Raw genomic sequence first — 21305 nt, forward strand, 5'->3', positions numbered from 1 at the left:
TCAACATGCTCAATGAAAAACAAAATGAAAAAACTAAACCACCACCACTCCTCCCCTTCTACTTTCAGGGATTACTACTCAGCTCAGGAGAGATCTCTCATTATCATCGTTAACGATTATACTAGTTTTTGATACTGCTGTAGGTGAACTACATGATCATACAGACAAGATATCTCGGTAAATAGCCTGTACTCAGGAAGTGTGCTGGACAGACCAAAGAACCAGCCTTGTTACTTGTTCATATAGCATTCAACTGAAGACTGCGCAGGCCTACACAGTATTGTAAGACCCAAGTAAAACAGCCTGAGGAGGATCAAGTTAGGAGAAATAAGAAAATTGCAATCTAAGTATCACATATCTTGCTATTCAGTTATCTGTTAACTCTTGAGGCAAAACAGAAGGGTAAAAGAAAATTCAAACAATTGGAGTGTTACTGTATCTGAGAATCTACATTGTTTATTTCAGCAATAAGTGCTCCCAAACCTAAAGTACATTTTAAAATCTACAACACAAAAATAGAAAATATTCAAAATGCACAGAAACACAAATCACCTTTAATGTGATTAAAACGTCACATGAGTTTTTTTTTTTTGCAGTTAAGTGGCAATTAAAGATGTGCTTCACAACACTGTATAGAAATTTGCAAGTTTCCTGTACAGGTAGGATCCTCACGCTTGTGCAAGTCGTTCCAGAACTCTTCGGTAATCTGAAACAAGTTGTTGGAAGCTCTCTTCTAACTGTTCGTGTTGCATGTTTAGGTCTATTTGGTTCAACTGATTCGTCAGCTCCTCTGGTCTTAGACACCTTCTCATCTTGGCAAGTTCTCTCTGCTTTTTCTAAACAATTAAACAAAACAGTAATTTGAATGTAACGAACAATTAAAAATACAGTATTTCATTATACTTATTCAATTTCATTATTAAGATATCCCTAATAATAAAGAACATTAACAGTGTTTAATTAGGAAATCTCTTTGGTTAAAGCTTCATAGTTTTTGTATTACCAGTAAACCAGCGAAGTGAAAAATGGTTTCAAAGTTTTACCTTACGCCTACTGATTAGGACTAACGTTACACTACTAGAATTTATGGCATGACAAACTAGATTGTAGAAAAACTACCACAATATTTAGTTCTATATTGTCATTAATCAAGCAATTAAAAAAGAAATATATGCATTATGTATGCTTGGTATCTCATCAGTAAGTATTTCCCATGCCCGTGGAATCATCAAGTTTGTTAAAAAAAAATTCCCCTCAAACAAGTTTGCTTTTCCCATCAGTCTCAAGACCAAAGCCCTTCTATACTCTGTTTAACTTCACACTTCTCTCTCAAAGGAAAATTTGTTTGATTTTGATGACTGATGCTGAGGGTCAGGAAGTGGGAGTTGAGACCATGGTAAGTTATAAATGGGTAAGATCTGAGAAGCTTTAGTAATCTCCCACAGATCCCATAGATAGATAAATTTCAGTTCAAAAAAGGAGAAGATCCTGTATGGGTGTCCTGATGAGGCCTCCAAGTACATCTTTGGCCAATATTCAAGAAACATTTCCTTGTAGAAAGGATGTCGAAAGCAACATAACTGCTGGAATTTTAGATTCATGTTTGCTCTATCCAGTCAACATCTAGTCATATTTGAAAGCAATTATGGCTAACAATGAGTAAGATACTCAAAATGTGAAAGTCACCCAAATAAAATTAGACATGAGAACCTTTCTGAGCAAAAAGTTTGTCAGTAGAAAAATGAAAACCTCTCTATTCTAGAATTAATTGCAAGTCTGCTTAATTAACAGAAATATGTAGGTATATTATAATCTAATTTAAATTTGAGACATCTAGAAGTTTTATATCCCAGCAGTTGGTACATGGAGTATAGCAAGAACAATTCTGCTAATAATGTATAAGAAAAAGCAGAACTTCTACTTGGTATTTATTGAATGCTCTGCATGGGCTTTGTAGGACAAATAGAGAGAACTCTAACCCCAGGTAAGCAGATTTTTTGTTTTTCAATAAAGATAGTCTTCACTAAATAGATTTTACACTGTCACATACAGCAATGGCTTTACAGAGCAGAAGCAAAAGTCCCCTGTTCTATAGAAACTAGCTCCCTACTACTTGAATAATCAAAGCTTAAAAAAAAATTGTCAAAGCTTAAAAAAACATTTAGGCTATAGCCTTTTCTCTTCTGTGTAGAATATTTGATAACACCAAATTTCACAAGCTGTTCACCCTCTGGATTACCTCAGAGCGATGCCATGTACCATGTATTTCACTTCCTGTATTAGTAGTTCTTATACCAGGAGCAATATAGTTGTCAGTACCAGTCATTCCAATTGAGTGGTGTGTTATATGTAAAAATTGCAGTACTTTTAGCAATAATAATCTCCTTGCTAATGTGAAGACTTGATGGGGAATAGGTGTATTAATGGATTTTTGGTTTGGGTTTCTGAAATCAGTTGTATTTCTGCTACAGCTAGCCATGAAGAAGCTGTAAAATGCAAGTACCACTATCTTAATTTATTCTACATCTGGACGGCACCGTCCAAATGAAGTTATCAAGTGCTTTATATAAAAAAGTAACATTAAGAATGCTGTAATATTGCCGATTATTTACAAAAAGCTACTTTCCTCCTCCAAATTACTACATATTGAGAGTTTAGTTGCAGTTCTGGAAAGGCTAATTTTTTTAAACAAGAGCATGACTAAACGTTTTTGGAAGCACTGTTTAAAGTCAGTGTATTAACCTAAAAGTCAGCCAACACCTTTTCCCTGTTTACATTCTTTTGAAAAGAATTATTGTTGAAAAATTAAATGGAATACTCTAAATGAAATAGAATATTCTAAAATTTTAGAGGACCGATATTACATATCTAGCAATACAAAGATCTGTATAACTTTTTTTTCCTTAATGTATTTATTACATGCAAAGATTCAAGTTGAAATGATTGTTAGAAGCAATAGAACTGAAGATGCCTACGGAATTTTGGGTTTTCCCCACAGGACTTCAGTGCTGAATGAATGAATTGGAACCATGTAACAGTCCTGTTAGATGGAAAATCATGGCCTTATTTGTAGTGGACACTGAGTGAAATTTAGCAAATGAGACAAGACACTCATGAAAGAATAGAAAGTGTTTTGATTAAGATCCTGTCACTCAGCATGACATGGCGTTGTCTCCAGATCAGCCAAGTGTTTAATGCAGTGCTGGGTTCTCATTTCTGCTAACAGCCCCCCTAAGTCCAACATGAGTACAATCAGAGTTTTGCTATTTTGATATAACAGGATAAGTGCTGCTTCAGGAAGGCTTGCAAGATAATCAAGATAATTCTGATACTTTGCCAAACTTTTCCAACCACGTTTTGGTCTGCTCAGTAAGTACGTAATTGCAGAGTAGCTAACAAGCTAGTTACAGCAATAAACCTAGGTTCATCTGTGGTCTTTTAACTCTTAATACAGAGACTGACGTGATTAGCAACTACAATATACACATACATATGTGTCTCAGATGGTCAGTTAATGCAACACAGATCACCTATATTGAAGATCCTCAGAAGCATATTTAGTAGGAACTATGAAAATTACTTTACACTAAGTTCAGTAGTTGCTTGAACTTCACTTCTGAAATTACTTTATATCCCATCTGCATGGAGTCCTATGTTGACATGGCTATTATTACTTCTAGCAAGCTGCTTTGTTAGACCCAGTTAACAAGTAGAACAGGAATCTAAACTATACCTTGTATTCTGTGTAAATGTGCTATGACATTTACCCCTCACCTCCAACTTTGTGGTTTGTTTATTTAAGATGTTCTTAACCTTTTCAAGAAATAGACTTTTTTCCCCCCCTTAAGTCTATCTGGATGTAATGTCACCTGTAGGGCTACATACCATAAGCTCAATAACAACTTAATGCTGGAATTGAGCAAGAAACAGGAGACAAACAAGACCTTCAGCAGAGTTATGAACTAATGTTCTCTGCATCTGTATACGTGTCAGTTGATCACTGCATAACTAATAGTAGTTGATTGGCAACATAATTAGCATCAGCTACATTTATGGAAATGAAAGTAAAATCAAGTATAATTAGCCTTGAAGTAAGTATTAAATGATACTTAAGTCATATACACCTTATAGGGGCCAATCAGTCTTCTTTTAACATCCAACCGATAGCTTCTGGACTGTTCTGCATCACCCATATCTGTTGCACGCAATCGGAGAATTTCATAAACTCGTCTTGTGTGTTGCTAATGAACAGAAAGAATAAAAATAATGTCCAAATAAAAAGATCAGTTAACAGAACTCTAATATGACAGTATTTATCCACTTTGAGTGATTCCTCAGCTTATCGGACACCAGTCAGAGGCACTGACGAAGCCTATGAGCCTGACCCTCCTCACCAGTGGGTTAAACGAATAAATATTAGTTATTTCTCTATTTCTTCCATGCAGCCAGTGTCTGATTTCTCAAAATGCTGTACCAGCCACAGAGGTGTTTCAATGACCTGCAGCAAATGAGCAGCAAAAAGTCCAGAAGCCATAGTCCAAAATGGCTTCAAAGAACTCAGGGATTGGAACTAGAGTGACATTAAGCAATTTATTACTACACAGTACCTCCTGTACTAATTTTAATAATCTTGACATACCTACCACTCTTCACAAAGCTACTTGGAAGTTCTAAATATGAGAAAGAAACAATATTTAAAGTTTTCTGTTTACTAGGAAGAGAACGGAAGACTAATTATTTCTAATAGAAAATTGAAGTAATTTTGGAACACTGATCAGCTAGTGTCACATCTGGGAAGGAAACAAGATTCATGTTGCTACTATATTACTACTAACTGCTGCAACATTAAAACTGAATTCAAGATCAAGTATTCCTTTGCTGAGCAACAGAATAAAATGGTTTGCTATATGTGTTTAGATACTATTAAAAAAATCAGATTATTTATCCTCTGCGGCTTAAGATCTCATACGCGGAAGGCTGCAGATGTACTTCCCTTACCCAAGACGTATGATTTTTGTGAATGTTTGAATACCGCTTGTCCCCCTTGCATGCTGTAAGACTCATTCAATGTTTTCACAGAACTATACTCAAATATTTGAGTTAAGCAACTCTGCCTCTTCACTACTATACTCAGCAATGACTTTAATCACTCACTGTGGAGATTATCAGCGAACTTAATTGTTAAATTTAACTGTTTAGTTCTCTAAATGTTTAGAGCTGCCTTAGTAAGAGTTGCTTGCTACTTTAGTGCTCTGCATTCCCAAAACAATGGCTATTTGTATAGATATACTTGAAAAAAATGGAAGCTGATACCTGAAAAAATTGGTAACTCTCAGATTCTATTACATCAGCAATATCAGTAGGAAAAAAAAAGGCATTTCAAACCATGAGCTATGTACCTCTCTTTGAGATAGATCCTAGAAATCTGTTAAAATATGCTGGAGTATGCAAATTCCAAGTCTCCACATCTATGTTTAAATTGCTCTTCTACTAGCTTCATAAGAATAGGTCCAACTACAACAGTTCTGATTTAATACCTTATTTATTTTCAACTTCTGTTGAGCTTCCATCACCATTTCTTGACTGAAGCCTTGCATTAAGTTTCCTGGTGAAAAGCAAAGCATGTCTTGACAGAGCTTTACAAGAACAAAGTCTCTTAGCTTTATGTAGTTTTCAGATGGATCTTCAGCTAGAAAGAATGCATATAAGAGCACATAGTTAATATAAGCATTATTTGTTGCTTCACCTCCTGTATGTAATTACAAGGACTGTGAAAGACAAAACCAGATACAGTATCCATCACTATATAAACAACCATGCTTAATTGTAAGTACTGCTATCAAAGTTTTAGGTGTATGACATGTATTCTGCAAAAGAAATTGGAGAAGCTGTACTGAAATTCATTTATTCCATTCCTTTTCACCCAAATCAGTTTAAAAAAGTTCAGATAGTTTCTATATAGTATACTAGCAATATACATTTCACTTGTGTCAGCTAGGATGACAAGTTATAACCAGGACAAAACATTCATTGCAAAAGTGAAACTCTGAAATGTTTTAAAGCATTATTTCCTCCAGGGAATTTAAATTTTAACCTTTCTGAAAAGAGGAAAAGGCTTTGCTTAATTTTACTAAGTATTCTGGCCACATATCACAGTTGTCAAGCCTGACTTTCTCATAAAAATGACAATAAATAATTACGTAAAAGATTCCGTAACTTGAGTGCCAAAGAGAATATTTATTTATGGAAAAAAGCAGGACAAAGTCTATAATTAAAAGCTATTTTAGAGCAAATTCATACTGTTTGCTACAACTCCGCATTTAAGGCACTGAGCCATGAAACATGTCAAATGATTTATTCAGTGTTAAGAATTTGTTTATCCTCAGTTGTAAGAGCAACGTACAGCTTTGTAGTATTAGCAGGAAAAGAGATAATAAAAAAAATACCACTCTATGAACAAGACTTCATGTTGCATAGAGGAAGTAGTACTACCCTAGGTTCCTATGAACTGGATTCAAATTACCAGGTGGATTACCTTGTGTTAGGATTATCCTGCAGTGATACATAAAGAAAGCAAGTATTCTATTGCATTTTAATTATTTTTTTGGGGAGGTGGAGAACTATTTTTTAAACTAAGACCTAAAATGAGTTCTGAGATGGCACCTACAGTTAAATAGTCAATTCGAGTTTGAACTGTGTTTCTTCCTATACTGGTCTTGAAACCACAGGACAAATATCATATTTGTAGCCAACTTTCATGCTATATTTTTTCCAGGTGTATATACCCCCCCCTTCTTCCATAAAATTTTATTTTTATGTATGGCGCACACACCTCTGACATGATGGATGCATTTGGCCATGCTCCTGAAGCACAAGTCCTGTACAAATTCTTAGTCTGTAAAATTTTTACCTGCACAAATATTAATATGCTATTTTAGATTTTTCTCAGTTTTGAGTTTTGGCTAATAGAAGTAAGTTGAACAAGAAATTTGACAAAGCTTGATCTCCTGGCAAATTCAGCTGTGTATCTCACAATAAAATGGCTAATTAGCTGGTAATCCGTGCATGCTAGGGATTGAATTTTCCTGGTGTGCTGTTCTCTAAGTAAAGGATTTAGGGAGCTACATTATATACAGTTCTTCTATAAAACAGGGTACCATTAATCCTGAACTGAGCTGAAGCTAAATCTTCAAAAGGCCATTTAATTCTGACAAGCAAACATGAAAGTTGGTTTGTGGGCTAGCAATCTGTGAATGCTACAAGTTGTGTTATTGAACAGGTGAACTTAATTAAAAATTTAACACAGACCTGTTATATCAAGTACTGTAGGAGAAGACATATAGTATCTATGAACTGTTTCAAGAAGCTGAGCACCATGGCCTTCTCCTTGGAATGGTGGCAAGATCAGCATCTGGCTACAGACAAAGGAATGCATTGATATTTCAGTTCAAATGCATGCATTTGCAAACATTATAATATAAAGACTTAAAAACTAAATGGTATTTCATTTTTCATTAAAGTACATGTACCAATCTTAATTTTAAACCATAACTCTTATGTAGAATTGCTCTTAGAATTGCTAAATATTCAAAAACTTGTTTGAGATTCCCTCTGCTTCAAGAAGGGAACAATGAAATAAATCAGTGCATAGCCAGCTAATAATGGGGATTTTTTTAAACAAATCAACACCATTATAAACAAGTATTGGGAACTTCAGCAGTTCCCTCTTCTGAAATAAAAGGCAAGGCACGAGTTACGCCGCCAATTACCTTACACGTGGCCGGGTTTTGTCTGGGTACACATAGTAATTATAGACTGTCATGTAGCCTACGGTCGCAAAGAGCGTAGCTCCATCCTTATTATACTTCTCAAATCTGCAGATAAAACAGAAAGCCAAGCAGGTCAATTACAGTCGCGCTCCCATGCAGTGTCCATTTTCTTTTCCATTCTCCAACTGAATTTTCAGTGTCAGCAAGCTACTCTGTGAGGGCCCAATGGGTACACCTGCTATGTTCTGAATGTACAATTCACTTAATTGGTGTGCAGCAACTTGGATAAATCAGACCTCTTTGCAGCACTTCAGTGCACTTGCCTATTATAAAGATGAATAGGTGGCAAGTAAAAGAAAACACAGGCAAAGCTCATTTTACTGTTTAAGCCTACATTCAGGGCTCTAACGGACAACAGCATTTAATTCAGCTCTATTCTCAAGGTTTCCCAAAGCATAATGGAGGAAAACTCAAGCCTGATAAACAATGGTTTTTCTTTCCTGGGAAAAATATCATTATACTGCTCCAATAATTGGCCAGCCACAATTAAAATGCAGGCTTTGTGGAGGTAATAAGGTCCACTATTGCTTTAGAACTGTACTTACACTAGAAAGTAGTTCCATCTTTCATCATCTACATCAATAAAGCTAGCAGTTTCAATAAACCACATCAAGAACGTCTGAAGCCTTTCATGATATTCTCGAAAGCCTGGACATGTCATGTCAGCCTAGGGAAAAAGCCAGGAGAAGTCAGGTGAAGCCTATCACAGATGCAAGAGGAAAGAAAATCTGTAAAACCTAATTAAATTCTCCAGTACAAAAAGAACATGCTCGTAATTAATAAACTGGTTAAATGATCGCATTTATATACTCCAGTTGAAACATTACACAAAGTTCCTCACTTCAAAGTAAACTAAGTTGTCTGCTTGAGAAGTTTCACTTATTTTTTCATACCTTATATATCTGATAAGTTATGTCTTCACCAGCTTCCTCATTATGAACAGAATATGTGTGTAGCAGCATTCCAAAGGGCTTGAAGTTGACCTCCTTTTCCAGCAGAGAGACAAAGTCATCTGTGTTTGTACAAAAACCAGGAGGAATGATTTCTCTAATTTTACTTTCAACATCATCTGCCTGGGGAATACAAAAGGGGTCAGGATCAGAGGAAGATTAAAAAAAAGACAAAGTGACCATTGTGCTATTAGAGATGAATATAAAAAGAGGTGCTATGGCCTATCAGCAATTTCAAAGAAAACAAGGCAAGGAAGTGTTCCTGTTGTTCAATAGTGACATCCCAGCAGACAAAGGACTGGAGAGATACAGGAAGGTCACAGTCCAGCCACCCTCAGTATCCAAAAACTAGTAGTTACATCATAAGTTTCTGAACATTTTTATGTTCGTGGACTGTTACATTTACCCATGAAAAACCTAAGAGCGTTGATAGCTATTCTAATAAAAGCATTGTGTGAAGGAATACCACAAATGGCAAGACAAGGAAGGAGGCTATAAATTCAGTCACATGGAAAGAACACTACTCTTGTTTTTCCTAGTTTGTTGGATGCAACACATTTATTTCTGAAAGAGCAGTAAAATCAGAAGCCAAGACTTTTCATCCCACAAGTCTCTACGACTGTGGCACATAGCCTTATGGAGCTGGGGTTCCCAAACAAGCAGCTTAAGAGGTATTAGGTGGTGCTGAACTGAGTGGAGAAAAAGGAACAAAGACCAAAAACAGTAGCCCCCAAACAAGAAAGTGACAGCTAGCACACACTTGCAGTCTTATGTCTCACTGCTTGAAATGCCTGCCTATAGTCAGCTGCAAACTACATTGCAAACTCAGAAGACAAACATCCTGCATTCTAATCAAAGAACACTTTGAAAACAAAGTTGATTAAATAATAAAAATATCATTTAGGGATACTGACAGCATATCCAACCTGTAAAATCTAACACCAGGGAGGAAAGAAATATTCTAACATCAAAATTAAATTCAGAGATTAGAAGTACCCTTTTTCAGTTAACCAAACTGAAAGTTAGAGACTATCAGCTGAGCAGACTTCATAATCCTTTTCAGACCCCAAAAAGACCACTTGATTGAATACATTTACTACTTCTTTTTAACCATGAATATTTGATGAAGTTTCACAATAACGTATTACTGCTTCTCACCAGGCAATAAAACTTAATGAATTGGTCTCAACTTAACAAAACCGTACTCCTCAATACAACCCCTAAAAGCCTGACATTACATTCAACAAAATGAGCTTACATTCAATTCAAACTTTCCTCTGGACAATGAATCCAGGTTTTTACTTAATGGAGTTTGCCGTGAGTTCAGCTGTAATGTTTGTATTGTATCTATTTCCACAAGGACTTACACAAGAACACTTTGTGTTAACTTACTAAGCAGCTCTTTCACACCGTTTACATGCATGATGGGTATTAGTTCAAAACCAAGACCCTTGCTACTTAGCATTCAAAACAGGGAAATTAAGATGCTTAGAACAAAATACACTACAAAAGGCTAATACAACATGCTACTAATTCCTGTCCTTTCAACCATCCTCCCTTAAGTAGAAGCAATGCACCTGCAAATGAATAGCACTTTATCATTCAGTTACATTTTTAGTGTAGAGAAAGATGGATGTGGTTCAGCACAAACAAGTTTTATTCTTAATGGTTTGGTACTACCAACATTTATATTTATATTTGTAGAGAGCGCTATTAAGCAATTAAGATATAGCACTACAGTACTCGGTGTAACAACCCAGTTAAAACATGTACAGTCTTTACATCCATTTCATTCTCAAAACAAAACACCTTCTCTGTTCATCCTAAAGTAATACTGATTTAACGTATTTTCTTTACATTTGCTAATTTAACTGCATAACACAAAATTAGCCGTGTTTTGCAGAATCATGGAATTACATGCATTAACAAGAATAAGTATTTGTATAAGCACAGTATTTCAGAAACACTCATTTCTTTTCAAATTGTATAAGTGCATTATTTACACCGATCTTAAGTCTGCACTGGTGATAAACTTTTAGGAATCCTTAACTAAGAATCTCTACTGACTTTCATTTTGCACATCTGCAAAAAACATGTAAAAATCCTCTAGAATTAAAACAGGAATTCCAAGCATCAGATCAATAACAGACCACGTGGATGATACATAAAAAGGGATGAACATGCTGTAAGAAGTATTGTGTGTCATGTTTAAAAAAACCTGCTCCCCTCATGTTCATAAGATTCATCTAACAGTGACAGGAGACAAACTCTCACCTGTTGAAAGCACGTAAGATAACGCATCTTAGTTCTTAGTTGGTGAAGGGCCTAGAGGGGAAGACGTATGAGGAGCGGCTGAGGTCACTGGGCCTGTTCAGCCTGGAGAAGAGGAGGCTGAGGGGGGACCTCATCGCAGTCTACAACTTCCTCGCGAGGGGGAGTGGAGAGGCAGGTGACCTATTCTCTGTTATCACCAGTGACAGGACCCGTGGGAACGGTGTGAAGCTGAGGCAGGGGAAATTTGGGCTGGACATCAGGAAGAGGTTCTTCACCGAGAGGGTGGTCACACACTGGAACAGGCTTCCCAGTGAAGCAGTCACTGCACCAAGCCTGTCTGAATTTAAGAAGAGATTGGACTGTGCACTTAGTCACATGGTCTAAACTTTTGGGCAGACCTGTGCGGTGCCAGGAGTTGGACTTGATGATCCTTATGGGTCCCTTCCAACTTGGGATATTCTATGATTCTACATAACCACAACATATTTTTACCTGTTGCCTCCCTAAGGTTCTCTCCCCTTGAAATGAAGCCTGACAATCTAAGAAAGGAAAGAAACTATATCGTCAGTTACTTTTAGGGTTAATAAGATCTCCATTTCTTACAGAAGGAAATCCCAGAATCCTCAGTTTGAGTGGTGACATAAGTTTAAGTGATCCAATTTTCAGTTAGTGAGTCCTGAATTATTGGAATCTGGAAATACCAATAGCATACAAACAGCTTGATTTATTAATACCTGTAGTTGTTTAGAGAAGCACCCATTACATCGTAGGCACTTTCAAAAAACTTCTCCAAAGTGCTCATATACCAAGGAGTTACTGAAGTTTGTTTACTGCCTTTCCCTTGTGTATTTCTTTGATATTGGTGAGAGGTTTCTTTTATCCAAGCAAGGCACTCATATCTTACCAATTTGCAAGGATTTACACAGAACCATTTCTTTAAGGAAGAACAATCCTGTTGGCTGCTGCAGCAGTGTTAAGCACAGACAAGACATTTAAGAGTGCAAAAACCGTTGTTGACTTGTGAGACTCGTTGAGCTTATGGTTCATGCAAGTGCTACCTGTAATGTATTGCCTTCATACACAAACCATGTGAGATGATGGGGACTACAGTATGGACTTCATAACTAGACTTGATCTGTAGTAGGACTACTTAAGTGGGCAATGTAGTTAAGCGTACATTATATTCAACTCTCAATACTTCTTAAAATAGAGATTATTATTGTACTAATAGACAATTATAACATTTGTGTATTACTTGGATGTTATTTCAAAGTGTCTTCACTTAAAATAATTATAGAAATATATTTGAAAGCTGAATTTTTCTATCAGTTAGAAATATTAATTCTAGCGGGGAACAATAGAGCGATCTGTTGTATTACCTAAAAAAGTACGTCTAATATTAAAATTGCACTCACTAACTTGTGTTAAAGCAAATATATTAGACTAGCTGCAAAGCAAGATAACATATTGATAGCAAAGACTGTTTTATAAGTTAGTGAAATACTTTCCTTCACTCCATCATGAAATCCAAAACAAAAGGAGGCTACTTGAACAGCTGCAAATCTGAAAGTAGCTAGCAATTCAGAAGTCAATGCTATTCATATTTGCACTAGAAGAAAGCAGCCTCTCTTCAGATATTTAAAAGAATCAACTCCACCCAAGGGATCAATTTTGTCCATTATCATTAAATGGAGTGCTAACCAAGAACATACTTCTGTTCAAAACATGATTACACTTTCCTGAGCCTTCCTTACTAACATGGGATATATAGGTCCATCTTCAGGGAAACAATATTAAGATGCATAAATATACTTGAAGTTCTGGCTACTGGCATTTCAGGATCTTAATTTTTTACCTAACGTTTAAAGATGTTGGAGAAACAGCAAACAGTATTTAGGCAAATATTTCAGTCAGTCCCTAGCAGACAGAGATAGTGGCAGCTGCTGTAGTAATAACAGTAACAAACTTCCTATCAGAGAATAAAGTCACCTGCTGTTGAAAGGGCTTGCGTGGGGATAAGGTGTGAATAACTTGACACGGCGTTAAAACTCACTTTTAACCAGCTTGTTCAAGGCAGACTACTGTCCTTTCCAGAACGCGATTTGCAGCAGAAAGATTACCAGTCATGCACAGTATATGGTTTGTATTTTAATATTAGTATCCCAAATTAGCTAAGCAACTAAACAGTTTACTTAAAGAAATACATGGTAATATGCATTTAAATTAACAACCTGCTTATTTTCAAATATCAACACATTATCAGAGGTTCATGTAGTGTTACTAATGCTAAATACAAACGGCAGAACGAGACTGTTGACCACCATGTCTTTTTTCCTTGCTAAGGTTTAGATGTAGCCATATGAGCAGCTTATTAGGACACACTGTGTTAATACCAAAGGAAGCACAGTGAAAATGCTTCAGTCAAAACCTGTAAGCATTCTAGAAAAAGAGTATACGGAAGTCTAGCTCAAACAGATGATCTTTTTGTCCCCGTCTCAGTCCCTTAAGCAACTGGAGGAATAATTCAGTAGAGGCAATGCTGGGCTTGAAAAAAGCAAGGATTCTGAGCGATCAGAAAAGCTGCAGTGTTAGTTTAAGGCATGACATACCTTGTTTACTTTGCTTGTACTTCTAGAAAAGTAAAGCAGCTTTGTTATTTGTACAGAAAATAGATAGCATGTGAGTAAAAAAGGTATTTTGGTGTGGATTCCCACTGTGACACGATTTTGAAATTATATTGGTGAAAGGCTGGACGTGGTCTGTTTGATTTTAATATGGTTATTACTTAGCCAACAGGCTTTCTTTTTTTTATTTATTTCTAAAAGCTTATTAAGATTGAAGGATATGACCTTTCACTCACAAGATATATTGTCCTAGCCTCAGAAATATTTCAAAATACAAAAGTATATTTCCAGGGACTTAGCCTGCGGAACTAAGTATATTTAAAAGTATATTTAACACAAGTGCAGAACAAGGAAGGACAAATCTATAGAACTTTCATTCCAGTATTATTTTTCTTTAGAAAGACAGGCTTTCCCTTGAAAGCATTTAAATAAGTTCTGATGAATTTGAAATTATGAACTTTAAATACAGCTTCAAATCATAAAGATGCTTACTCTTAGAAAAGAGAATAGCTTTTCTCAGGCAGAGTAATTTGAAGTCAGTGCAAGTGTATAACCACACTACAGAATATTGTGAAGATTCACCAATAACCTCATCAGTAGCTCTTTTCAAAAGAAATCAAATTTTTCTTCCCTATAACTAAGCAAAACCCAGATGGTACAAAGTTTTCTTCATGCATTACAATCCACTCTGAAAAAAATCAGTTTTCCTTCTTACTGGATTCTCTTCAATATGAAGAAAACCACTAGTCCTTCTGGAGACGTCTAACATAAAAATTGACTTGCCTTTTTTTGTGGAACTAGCCTTGGTATTAGTACCTTCTGTTTGGCTGTAGCATTTGGCACATTTTTGATGGCAGTACTGAAGTCAAAGGAAGAGCAATGAGAAAACGTACAGATGGAGTTCAAAGCTTTTTTTTTAGGTTAGTATAATGGGAAGCTTTTTTTTAAATGTAACTCATGTTTGGGTGGGTAATTACTAAACCTTGAATTTTTGTCTATATTCCATTAAACTTTCCCAATAAGTACAGCTTTGGCTCTGTCTTTACCTCCACACAGTCAAACTTCTCATTAACTTTAGATGTATATTCGATGCGGAAGAGCGTTGACAGGTTACCAGCAATATAGTACAAGAGGATCTTCAGTCCCTTGTAGCCAAAGGCAACTTCACTGAGGAAGGAAAAAAGCACATTCAGGAGATCTAAATTAGCTTCACAGAATATTCACAATACAGCGCTTTCACTTATCACTTTAAATTCACATCATCTTTCCCAGCGAGGCATTCTAAAGACTCCTTATAGGAAAACGGGAATCAGACTGAATGCGTCTCTCTCTAGAGAAAGAATGCCTTACATTATTTTTATTAGTTATTTTGCTCCTCTAGTGCAGAAACAGAACATGTCCTTGGACTCAGTAAGACAGCGCCTGTACATTTACGGTGATAGCTCACAAAAGAATACCTAAGATAACTAATATTGTATTTATGTTTCTAATATGTTAACCTCATTATTGTTTATTTATTAATACCAATTAATATCATTTACTAAAACTTAGGTTTGCAGTGTAGCAGTCTAACATTTTGGAACACTACTGCAAGTTACTGTATAAAACACAAGTAGATAACAAATCATAGCAACAAGTGTGTTTCTGGTGGAAAGTTGCTATATACTTATCTGACTTAATTAGAACCAAGTAAATACAAAAAGGTATGGACTAGAGATTTTTTTTTTTTTTTAATACACTTCAAAAAATGTGAGTTGCCTGAATATAAGTACTACATTGCTTTAAATCTAGAGAATTTCTTTTCAGGCAAAAAAAATGAAATGCAGAAAATGGTTATATTCACAGAAAGACATTAGAATCTTTCCTTTTTTTTTTTTAATGCATTTTAACCGAGCTTTTTCCTTTACGGTAGCACATTTCTAATTTAAAGTTTGAATTGCCAGAACAATAATTTGTATGTTAGCTATACTGACAGATTGGAGAGTTCTCCCATTACTAAAAGCACAATTACTCTCAGTGATAGCTGCAGTAGATGTGCAATAGTGCAACTAATTTTATTACAATTACTATAGGTAGCACACAGTACTTAGAATGCTCTTTAAAGGAATTGAAAGTTAAAAAACTGTTTCAAGTAGACAGATATGCGCATGTATTTTCCTTTAACTTTTTTTTTTTAAAGCTTTAACTTTTTTTTTTTTAAAGCTACAGCCAGACTTTTCACTATTGCTCTTCTGATAGTATTAAATGACATTCTAGCACTAGGGACATAGTGGCTAGTTTCCCTACTTAAGTTAGAATACTTGAAAAAAGATGAAATGCCTATTTTAAACAGTTTCTGTATCTCTTGAATATCTAACTGATTACAGGTGTACGTATTAGAGAAAACAAATGCCTGAGTTCAATAGTTATCAATTATCTATAACAGCCAAGAATATGAGTTTAAGTTAATACTTAAATCTTTTTCACTAAAAATTCCATGCTATATTGTAGTAAAAAATAAATTGGTATACTGTTGACAGATACCTTTTTGGCACTCATTACTGTGAAAGTTTTAAGGAAGAATTATTAATTCTTACAAATCTTAACAGATTACCTGAATGCAATAGCCATTGAGACAAGTAATTCTGTTTGCACAATCAGGCATTTTGTCCTCTGCTAATATCTTAAAAGTAGCACATAAAATGACTACAAGGCCGTAAGTCCACATGCTAAATACCAAGGCCATTATTTAACTATACAGTCATAAAACTGAAGTATTGTGTGTCATTTTAAATAGTTTGCTATAGTAGTATTTCCTGTTCTCTAGCAATTAGGAACCAACCTCCCCCTTCCAGACCTATTAATTTTACTCTGAAAACTTTAACTTACTCATCTCCAAATACTTGATGGCTATACTCTGGATTAAATGTTGTGTTGTCATCTTCCAAATCCTCAGGAAAGCGAACTGAGAAGAAAAAATGAACATGACCAAGTCATCAGTTTGTTCATACAGAGATGCGTTGCTAGATGTTTATGCATTCTTTCACTATAAACAGCTTCAGTTGTGAGCCTACGTTAGGCTGACATACAAATGAAACAAATACATCTTGTGAAAATTAGATGCATGTTATTTCCTCAAATCAGTAAACACAGTAAAATGGAGAAATTGATGCAGATACATGCATATTCAGACATATATATATACAGTTTCATACACATATATATCCTGACTGTTACTGGCTTTTACTCCGTGTTGAACACCAAGTACGCTGCCCAAATGGATATTCCTACACTAAACAAGACCAATCACGTAATCGAAGCTGCCTTATCGCTTTTTTGCTCTTCTCTCATATGTAGTTCAGAACACCACATTGTAAGTAGTCTTCAGAGAGTGATGAATAGAAAAAAACGTTTACATGCATTAATGTTGATGTTAAAATTTTTAAGAATCAACACAGATACATTAAAAACAACGGCACTAATACAATAGTGGTATTTGCACCAAAATTACAAAAATAATTAGTTATTATCTCCCCATGACTTTTTTTCCAGAGAGCTAAACAGTTGAGGTAAAGTAGCAAAACAAAAAAAGGCAAAAATAGAGCAATTCTGAAATATCACCATGGATCAAATGAGGACCCAGAAGAAGACAGTGTGCTTTTATATGCACATGGGAAATGCGTGATTTTTTTCCTCTTCCCAAATGGTATTAGTTTGTGAAGTCTCATCTTTTCTTTTAATATAGCTTGCATATGTGACATCTACACTCAGCAAAAGAAAAAAGAAAACTGAAAATATTAGGAGAGAGAGGGCAATGAGTAACAAGTAAAAAGCCTCTAGCAGTCTCCCTGAAAACTCATGAGTAGCTCCTCGGATTTCTAGACCAAATTCACTCCAATAGTTCTTGTTATTTCTCATCCTTTCCTTGGGTTTTTGAAAGGCAGAAGTGGAAACGTAAAACATTAGATCCAGTCCCAAACTGATTATTTCAAATATACTGTTTAAGTGCAAGAGAAATGTTTCACAATTATAGTGGCCTAAAGATTTAAGTACGTGGGTTAGAATGACAGGTGTGGATCACAAGGCTAAATTTATTATGCATTAAAAATAATATTAAACTTTATGGAACAGACTGTTAGTGGTAGCTCTGAGGAGTGCTTAAGAGGTTCAATACTTTTATTTTCTTAACAAGTGATGCTATTTATTCTGTTCAATGAAACAAAATGCTGAAGGGCTAGAAAGATTAAAAACACACAGGTATGACCTATTCTCTTCTTAAGAAATTACTGCTACAAGTAAGATAGTTTCAGATATAAGTGAGTCTATCAAGAGTTCAGTAATTCTGCTTGTATTTTGGATGTCCTAATAAGCAAGCTATATAAAGCAAGGAGCAGTTCTTAAAATCTTAGAGTAACATACTACTTCTACTCAGGTTTTAAACACTTTGTTAAAAATGGCTTGGGTAATCTAGATGGGGGAGGGCATGGGGGCAGCAAAAAACCCCAACCCAACAACACAACACTTTTCAGTTTTCTTTCTTGTGTTTACTATTTCCTCAAAAAAAAAAAAAAGAGAGGAAAGGGAAAGATGTAAAATAAAAAATAATTAGAAATTTGTAACCCTAACAAGATGAGCTCTGCTTCTAAGGTCACCATGAAAACAACAGATGCTTAGGACTACATCATAGCATTTGGCTTAGAGAAGAAGAAACTGAAAGAACATACTGAATACTTAAAGAAAAATAAGGGAGGTTAAATTCCAATGCACTCCAGTAATACGTTAATAAATTGCAGATAACATTATGATGCAGGGACAAGCCTGAGTTTCTACAGCTATACTTAACTGCACTAGTCTTAGCAAAATTAGGCTAGTATTAGTCTAATTAGACTGCGTTCCTATTCTTGTGTTTGTATATTTACATTAACAGGTACATATATAAAACCTGGGTGGATTTCATTATAAGAAAGTTTCTTAATTCAAATGCACAGTACTTAAAAACCGACATTACCTAGCTTTAGCTGAATCGCTTCATTTGTGTTACATTTGTATTCAGCCAGCTTCTTCTCCATAGCAGTTAGTCCTGAAGAAAAAGATTTTAAAAATGGTTTAGATGTGCACAATCTGTGTTACTATTATTCAACAAATATGTTTAGAAAAAGGTTCTCAAGGACAGAAAGAACCACAACACAAAAACACCAAAAATATTGAACAAGTAGAAAAATCCCCAAACAATATGCACTCCAAATATAAGAGGAATGTTAAGATTTCTAAAACACTTTTCTGGAATTACAAACAATAACTAGAAAACAGACCAGAAGTATCTTTCTCTTTAGTTTCTGAAAATGAAGGGGATTATATTCAAAACATTTATATGTTATAACGTTTAAATGTTTAAGTGTTTAAAACTCATTACTAATAAAACACATTGGAAAGCAACAAGTAAAAACTAAGAATTCAGTCTGACAAATGTTTCTTTTCAAGAACACACGCATTTGCACATCAGTATTTCAAGATACCTAGTTCATCCCAATTCTAATTTCTTATTACTTCTCCGGAGAGCAGGGGTGCCCTGAAGCCTCATACCAGAGTAACGCTCTATTGGACATGCATTACTAGGCTCATCATTCCAGCTCTGTAAGAGTTGGAGACTCTTGTCCCGATGACACCCGGATCTACATGAAGCTATAGTCAAATGTAATGCTCTGCCAGAGGACTCAAAGCATACCTTTATGGGAGAACACCTTACTTCCTGTAAACATTGCCACTTCCTTTAAGAGGCAAAACAAATCTGTTTTCATAATAACTACACCTTTCTAAAAAATTCATGTCACCTCCTATAAGCATGCTTTAGTTTACAGAGACATAACTATACAAAAACTACACAAAACAAATGCAGTGAGTAAGCACAGGGTATGGTTGACTGTTACAAGTTTCACATCCCCATCAACCTCTATCCCAAGCCGTAGAACCAAATTAGAACACACAAATGTTGTCAAATATGTAAACAAGAAACACCGCAGAGACTGTTGGCTCAACCACTAAAACAGAAGCAAGAAACGTGCACCATTCACACCCCACCTGCCAGTTTTCTTATTGGGACTTAAGGAAACATTATTCTGCAAATGGAGAAAGAGGAGCCAAGTTCTGTGCCTGAGATCTCAAAAGAGCATTTTTCCCCCTAAACATCAGAGCTCTCAGCTGGCTAAAGAGTCTTTGCTAACGCAGGATTTTGATGCAAATCCATTTACTGAAAGCTTCAAATGGCACTAACAAAGATTCCTGTATTTCATCCAGTAAAAGATCACTTAAAAAGTGATTATGGAAAGAACATTTTTGGTAATCTTTTTTTCCCCCGAAGCAGAAATTGAACAGGCAAGTAATATATAAAAATGTGCAGATATGCCTCCAGATGTTACGTTACAGAGCTATCTTGATATCTGTATAAAACGAGGAAAATGAATTTCCTTCTTACAGACTGAGGACTCAACAAGGATTTGAAAATAAATACGTCACATGGAAGGAATACTTTTTCACCCAACAACGTAATTAGAGACTGGTGGTCTCAAAATAAAAGAACAGACCTAAAGCCGAAAAGCATACATCGGCTGCTTTGGAAGACTAAAGTTTTGTAACTTTACTGACTTCATTTCAGAACACACCACCCCTCTAGTAAGTAAGTTTTAGTTTTTTATCCTTCCTACTTTTTAAAGGCTCTATTGTTTTTTGCTTTAAGACTGGCAAATCTGTTTTCCGCACTAAGAAATGTTTTCCAAAAGACAGGCAGACGCTGTATTTGAAGAGCAGTAAATAGACTGAAAAAGAAAGCTGGTGACAGACTGTCAGCCAGGAAAAACAAAGTTATAATACCCTCCTTTCAGCTTCTCAGGTTTTCTCAAAAGTGTTTGCATACATGGGTGTAAAAAATACTATCCCCAAGCACCACGCGTTACGTTACACGGCTATTTGTTTACCCAGCAACTACAAATACTCTCGGGGAAGACGAAACCCCAAGACCTCTAACAAACATAGGACGTACCTCTTTCAGCTACTATTTTGTTCCTTAGTACGTCTTTTAGCTACTATTCTGTACCTTATTTCTGCACGTTTCCAGTATCTCACAAACAGGTGCTCCTGAATCGGGGCACCCGTACCACCAGCAATGCCCCAGCCACCCCCCTCTCCCAGCGGGGCCGAGGAAGGCGACACGAAGCCAGCCGCAGCCGGCCCTCGGCACCACGCAGAGCGCCGGCCGGCAGCGGAGCGCCCCTTCCCCTGCCAGCCTCCGCGTCCCCTCCTGCCAGCGGCGCCATCACGGCGCTCCCCTGCAGCCCCGAGCTCCCCGTGGGCGGCTTGAGGAGCAACGGCGGCTTCACGACGAGCCGCCCGCCCTGCCTGCCCGCCCGCCCGCCCTGCCAGCCTGCCGGCCTCCCTGCCGGCCGCTGCCGGCCCCCCCCGCCGCCCACCGGCGCCCCGTCCCGCGCCTCACCCGCCATTTCGGAGCGGGGCAGGACCAACCAGCCCGCGCGCCCACCCGCCGGAAGTGAGAACACGCGCCCCCGCTCCTTCTTCCGCTTCCGCCCGCGGCACGCAGCGAACGGCTGGTGCTGGCCGAGGCACGGCGCTCGCGCGCATGCCCGCTGCCACCCCCG

At 36.6% G+C, this 21305-nt stretch overlaps 1 protein-coding gene across 1 annotated transcript; it reads right to left on the reverse strand.

The window, feature by feature from the left end:
- Positions 1-430: 430 nt before the first annotated feature.
- Positions 431-21294, reverse strand: HAT1 (histone acetyltransferase 1). Its single transcript, XM_048061568.2, has 11 exons — positions 21143-21294; positions 18665-18736; positions 16546-16621; positions 14724-14844; positions 8723-8902; positions 8375-8496; positions 7770-7874; positions 7309-7415; positions 5538-5689; positions 4125-4241; positions 431-836 (listed from the first exon to the last, which is right to left on the reverse strand). The coding sequence occupies exons 1-11, from the start codon at positions 21147-21149 to the stop codon at positions 669-671; spliced, it is 1227 nt and encodes a 408-aa protein (XP_047917525.1). The 5' UTR covers positions 21150-21294; the 3' UTR covers positions 431-668.
- Between the last annotated feature and the right edge of the window lie 11 nt (positions 21295-21305).

The sequence above is a fragment of the Anser cygnoides genome, chromosome 6, assembly GCF_040182565.1.
Source record: "Anser cygnoides isolate HZ-2024a breed goose chromosome 6, Taihu_goose_T2T_genome, whole genome shotgun sequence".
Taxonomy (NCBI): Eukaryota; Metazoa; Chordata; class Aves; order Anseriformes; family Anatidae; genus Anser; species Anser cygnoides.

Coding starts and splice junctions, on each gene's coding strand:
- HAT1 (XM_048061568.2), bottom strand. Junction 8,903..14,723: donor AGAAGTTTGACTGTGTGGAG/GTAAAGACAGAG, acceptor TGTATTCCCCAG/GCAGATGATGTTGAAAGTAA. Junction 7,875..8,374: donor AGATGGAACTACTTTCTAGT/GTAAGTACAGTT, acceptor TTTTATCTGCAG/ATTTGAGAAGTATAATAAGG.